The sequence below is a fragment of the Rhizophagus irregularis genome, chromosome 18, assembly GCF_026210795.1.
Source record: "Rhizophagus irregularis chromosome 18, complete sequence".
NCBI lineage: Eukaryota > Fungi > Glomeromycota > Glomeromycetes > Glomerales > Glomeraceae > Rhizophagus > Rhizophagus irregularis.
In genome coordinates, this window is record NC_089446.1 from 3024203 (window position 1) to 3030943 (window position 6741).

The 6741-nt window shown below is 28.0% G+C and overlaps 2 protein-coding genes across 2 annotated transcripts; both read left to right on the forward strand.

Moving 5' to 3' along the window:
• Positions 1-682: 682 nt before the first annotated feature.
• On the forward strand, positions 683-1159 carry OCT59_010275 (uncharacterized protein; the record flags this gene model as incomplete). The annotated part of the gene is made up of 1 exon (XM_025310332.2): positions 683-1159. One exon carries the CDS (start codon positions 683-685, stop codon positions 1157-1159), a length of 477 nt encoding a protein of 158 aa, XP_025183412.2.
• A 3437-nt stretch (positions 1160-4596) lies between these two features.
• Positions 4597-5227, forward strand: OCT59_010276 (uncharacterized protein; the record flags this gene model as incomplete). Its single annotated transcript, XM_066132906.1, has 2 exons — positions 4597-4599; positions 4673-5227. The coding sequence occupies 2 exons, from the start codon at positions 4597-4599 to the stop codon at positions 5225-5227; spliced, it is 558 nt and encodes a 185-aa protein (XP_066000506.1).
• Positions 5228-6741: the final 1514 nt, after the last annotated feature.

Genomic DNA, 6741 nt, shown 5'->3' on the forward strand with positions numbered 1-6741 from the left:
TCATAACATTAGTTTGTAATTTCATTATTATTACGGTATTACTAATAATGTTTGGATTAACATGATGTTTGCATTCAATAATGAATTTAAGAGAACATATTTCATCAACCTGGTTTGTTTGATTTAACTATTGGTGAAAATATTATTTATGCAAAAGAAGGGTTTTACTGAGAATGAAATTGGACCTGCTGCAAGAACAAGCCAATATACTCAATTTTAAAGTTCAAGTTTGTGAAAAGGCACTCAATTAAGTGGTGGTCAAAACTGAATCCGATAAAGTTAAACGTAATGTTCTTGATAAAACTGTACTGTTATTATATTTAATTACAAAATTATCATGTGAAGCTTATACTTCAAATTTATACGTTAAGAATTTTTTTTTAATTAATGTTTAATACATTATTTTTATCATGTAATCCGTTCTGTTTAAAAAATATTTAAGACTATTCTCAAATAGTTAATTCATTGATTTCGTAATGTCACGTACGAGTTAGCTGGCTGATACTATTTCCGTAGTAATTGAATGGTTGGCTCCAATTCTTACACGATATTATGACATCATGGGTAAGAAATATATATATAATATTCAAAATATTTAAATATTTTCAAACTTTCTTTACTCAAAAAAAAAAGCGAAAAATAAAAAACAGTTTCATACTCTCCAAAATAAAAAAAATTAAAGATGATTGACCAAATGGATGAAATGACCGCGTCAGGATTTTATGGCTATAGTATTCGTTCTAAAGAACTACATAATGAAGTTTCTAAAAGCCTTAAAGTGGAATATCTATCAGATTCTCATACAAACGAAGTGAAACAAGTAAATGGAATTATATTTGGACCTACTATTAAACCTATTGTCTCTATGCCGGTAACAATCAATCAAACAACAAAGAATGTACACTTTATTATCGTTACAGGAACTTTTAATACGTATATCTGCGAAGAAGTTTTTAATTCATTCAAAGTAACAAGTCCCGACCCAGGCCATTCTTATCGTGCGCTTGTCAACAACAAATCAACATTGGTACTCTTACCACCCGCCAACTTATGGTTCTCAAATGTAAACGTTATTGGAACAGAATATCTAACGACTTACTGTTCTGAACTACGTATAGACAGTAGTAATAATCTAGTTACTATATCCATGGTTGAATAACATGATGAAAAAGGCTCCAGCAATATCTCTTTTATAAATAGTAAATATATACTATATTGCTCTCATTATTTCTTATTTGGTTTATATCATACTTTTTTTAAATATTGGTGGGTTTTAATCTTGTAATCAATTAAATAAATTAGCTTCGTTCAATATCTAATTTTCTTTGCTGAGAGTCTTTTTTATCAAATAAATAAATACATAAATATATTTTACATTCAAATTATATTGGCTAATAAAATTAATAAATTTCATTGTCTGATTTAAAAATACACGAACTATTATTAATTACTTTATTAAGTTAAATACTCTGGATCTTCTTTGTCTTTCTTTCTATTTCACATATAGCAATAAGAAACAAAAAAAATATATTTATAACAAATAATGATACTCTATCATGAATGTGAAAAGGATAGGAGACAAATAATCCAAGTTGGTTGATGTGAATTTTGTACATAATTTCTTCTCAGATATGCTGCAAGTCCATATATTAATTACATTTGATTGTGTGAATAACGAATTCTCAACAATCAAATTTCTTAAAATATAACAGTATCTTCCTATAATCCTATCTTTAAAAATTCTTGTATAATTGATCACATACTGATCACATTGTGTGTAGGTACGTGATTCCGTAAACATGTGATTTGTCGATTATATGGCGCAGTTTTGATAAGACTTATTCATTATTAGAATACAAAATTGTTGTTTAAATAAAATAAATCAAATTTACATATTATGGAGTTAAGGGCATTAAGCAACTTTCAAAATTAAACTTTACAATAACATTACAATAACTGTTATTAAATTATTAAAAATTTGAAAAAGACTGATAAAAATAAAAAATTGCTAATTTGATATTTTAAAGATTGTTAATACTGATTTTTTAAGTAAAATTAATTACAAATCTTAAGAAAATTTCTAACTTTAATTGAAGCCATAATGAATAAAATGGTAATCAATAGGATTTTTAATAACAAAAAATTTTTCAGTTTTCAGTTAGATTAATTAACAAAAATAAAGACTTTGGGAAATAATTAAAGCTCTAAGGGGATGGCTAGAAATGACGTCATTTCTTAAAGGGGGAGGGGTTAAGACCATGATGATGTTACACACCTTCTATTTTTAGACACTTGTAGTTAATATAATTCTAGTCAGAATTGTGTTTTAATTTTACATTTCCTAAAATAAATGATGACATATGGTGTATATCACCTAAACTCATCAATAGTCCGAATTTTTATTTTATGATGATCATTACTAAATTAGGATTTATTACTTCTAAATAAGGGGGTCGTCTAAAGCAGAGTCAAATCACGTGATTCGATATAATATGAGTGAACTAAGTTTTTTATGAATCAAGTTTAACATAAACTTGAAAATCATAAAATAAATGTATTTTAGCCTGCTCTACGAGTTTATCTTAAGGTTAAAAGGTAGATTTTGAATACTGGTTTTCACTTTATATATTAGCAAAAGCTTTTTTGCCGATCATATCCAAAAATGGATAGACAAAAATGAAAAGTCAAATAAATCGAAAACGGCATTCAAAACTCATTTTGTCATTCTAAGTAAACTTGCAGAGCAGGCCAAAATACACTTAGTATATATGTTTAAAAGGTCGTATATATATTGCGAAAAATTTTATTTAGAAAATAAATTTTTTTCGAAGTCACGTGATTTGACTCCGCTTTAGACGTCCCCTAAATAAGGCAATAGTCTAACTTTATTTAGTAATTAAAATTTTGATCACAATTTATTATAACAAATAAATCAATATAATTGGTTATAATCAATATCGCATGATAGAATAATTCCGAAATTTTCTCATTTATATATAAGTTAATATAGAGATATATAAAAATATGCTAACTTTAAACTTTAATAACTTTTGAAATATGTTAGATAAAGGAAAAGTAATCCGATAATTTGAAAGAGAAGAACTCAAAGTGTAATTTTATCGGTTTACATTTTTAATTATCATATAATTTTAACAAGTAGTTAGCTTTTTAAAATCACTAATTTTATTTGATGAGTTTAAGTGATATGCACCATATATAGGGAGGGGGCAAAAATCCTAAAATTTAAATTACGTCATTTCTGGCCATCTCCTAAATAGTCCGGATTGGTTCAAATTAAAGAGTAATTCAGGATCAGACCAAAAAAATTGCTTCATTTTAATCTGATCTAGATTATGTTAAAAGATAATCCAGCAGTTATTTAATTCAGTCTGGCCTGGTCCTAAAATAAAAAATATTGTGAAAATATTTTTAATTATAATTACTTTGAAAAATATTTCACAACATTTTTTTGTTAAATTAATTAAAATAATATTGCAAAACATTTTTTAATTATACTTTGAAAAAATATTTCACAACATTTTTTTAATTAAAATTACTTTAAAAAAATATTTGCAATATTTTTTCATTAAATTAATTATAGAAATGTTGCAAAACATTTTTTTTATAATAATATATTAAAAAAAACATTTTGCAATATTTTTTTTATAATAATACTATATTAAAAAAAATATTTTGCACCATTTTTTTATTTAATAATTAAACAATCACAATAAAAACAATTACTTAGTCCAGTTCAATTCCAACCCTTTAATTTAATCTGAATTAGACTTATAATCCAGAACTAAAGCCAGACCAAACTGAATATTTTGGTCGGATTGGATTAACCGATGCCAGACTGGATCAATCCTAATTTTCAGTTTGGATTGCCAAATTTAAGGTTGCCTGCCAAAATTAAAAAGGAAATTCTGAAAGGTTTTGGCCAATCAAATCAAATGCTGAAAATGCCAAAATTAGGCTGAAACTCAGTCTTAATTTTGGCTAAAATTAAAATTCGGCTGAAATTATGATATTGTGTCATGTGACGTTATACCAATTTCCAAAAAAAAGAAATTTTGTTTCCCAGTAAAATTGATGAAATCAGTTTCACAAAGGTTACACAAATTTCCAAAAAAAGAAATTTACAATGTCGATCATTTTCTGGCCAGAATTACGTCCTAAAAATGGCCAGAATTATACCAATAATTTTGGTCAAATTTTGGACTTTTGGCAATAATTTCGGCATTATAAATTTTCAGCAAATTTATTTTTGATTGCCTAAACTTTTGGCTACAAAAAAGTTTTGGCCTTGGCTTAAATTACCTAATTTTAGCAAGCAACTTTAGCCAAATTAGAATCAGATTAATTAGAACTTTAGAAATGATACATTGTGATAAATAAATCTAACTTTTCAACTTAATCCTAATATAATTCTAATTAACTTTAATTCTAATTTTTAGCTCTAATAAATATTAAAAAAGTTTTAATTAAATATAATTATTTTTCATATTTAATTTTTAATAAATTATAATTTTTATTAACTTAATTAATTATATATTTTTTTTAAAAAAAAAATCAATTCAATTATTTTATTAAAAGATGGTTTTGAATACTTTTTCTTTAGCTGGCCTAAATAAAAAAAAAAGCGAAGGTTACACAAGATAATAAACAATAGAGTTACACACGGAGAAGGCTGAAAGGTAGAGAACAATGCCAAGTTCCAAGCATTCTTCTCAAAAACAATCAAAACAACAACGCGTCGTCCTCTATACAACACACGAGTAATGAGCAATCACAACAAACACATAACAAACATAAGACGAATGGCAGAATAAATACAGGAAATACACACCCAGAAACAACTGAATTAGTGTATGAAAAAGGAGATTGCCAAAAAGATCCAGACAATTTAGAGGAAATAGTCGAATCTTTGACAAATGAAGAAAACGTTAACGTATTCTTAGCAAGACAGAGGTTAAGGTTTACTAAGGGGAATCTAAATAATCAAGAAACGAATGATTCAATGTATTTAGATTTGCACATAGTAGCACATAATATAGATGGAATAGCTAGTACTCCGTCTATACAAAAACTTCACAGTTTGTTGGAATTTATCGAAGAAAAGAACATCGATATTATGGCTATATCAGAAACTAATATAGACTATTGTCAGGAATACTTTATAAACCAAGACATTAAGTCGAAAGGTTTACTCGATAATATTCAGTGAACGAGATCAAAAAACCAAAGGATCAGTGGAATCCAAGGCACTTCGCGATCCATAACAGACGGGATTGAAACATTACTATGCAGTAGAACGCATATCTCTATATATCATAATAGTTAAATTCTTATTCATACAGAGAGAGATATGGATCTGGTTGATATATGCCGCTCCTAACAATCAAGACATGAGGAAAAGCTTGATTGATGAATTGAAAATAGCTATAGAGGGACATAACCGATCAATTCACAACACCGTAGTACTACACGTTGTATTAGGCGATTTTAACGACACAATTGACAATAAAATAGATCGCTCGCCTAGTACTGAACAACCAGAATCACAATTTCTGATACAGTTAGCGCAACTGGGACTTTATGATGTTTGCCGAGCTCTTTATCCGGATACAGAGCTATTTACACATGAGAAATGGGATAAAAATAAGGATAAATCAAGCCATATATCAAGATCAAGAATCGATCAAATTTGGATCACACATGAGGCCGATGTTACTCCAGTAGAATTCTCAGTGCACTCATCACAGATGATCACAAATAGCCATCATAGTATTATTTCAACAACGGTAAATATATCAGGATTTATTAAGAACAACTTCCGGCATTGTGTCCCAGATCAGACACGGGATGTGAATTTAGATGATAGACATCAGAACAATCGCATAGTGGACATCAGTAAAATTACTAATTTACAATGGGAGAATTTTACCGAAACATTTGACAGAGAAATAGAGGCATGGGACTTTCAACAATTAATCGATGAATTCAATCATGAAATACAACTAGGATATGAAACGGACAATGATGGGGAAAAAATAAGATGTAAATTTAATGAGCTTTGGAACAATATCATGAGCGCAATATCAATAGCGGTGAATATAGAGCTGCCTATGAAGACAGTTAAATATCCGGAAAGTCGCAATATAAGACATAAATTATCATTTGTAGATAAAACCATGCGACATACCACTAAACTGGGAAGTTTAATGAGGAAAATAAGTAAGGATCAGGGATTCATTGACAATAAAGACGATAAATGGATTAATTTTTGGATAAATAGAATCAATAAATACAACAAAGATTACAACAAAAAAGAATATGACAAATTTATTGATAATCATAAAGGCTTACTATTCCTACACACGATTTCTTCGGTGACGCACGGATAAAGAATGCTAAAGAAGTATTTAAAAAGAGAATCAAAATAGATAAAAACTATTTACAAGCACAACGGCTACGTAAAATCCAAGATAGTATAGAAAATTGGTGCAATATAATACATTCGGATATTCCTAAATGGTTACACTCCACATAAGACAACGTTAAAGAACACATTATAATTGATAGAGCAGTAATTTCTAATGAGAATGAAGGTGTTAGATTAGCCCTTGATCCTAATACAATTAGAACCCATGCAAAAGATACTTTTGCAGAAATTTTACGAAAACGCAATACTAAGTCAATAGAACAGGACGTTTTCTGGAGTAATATATATAGGCTCCT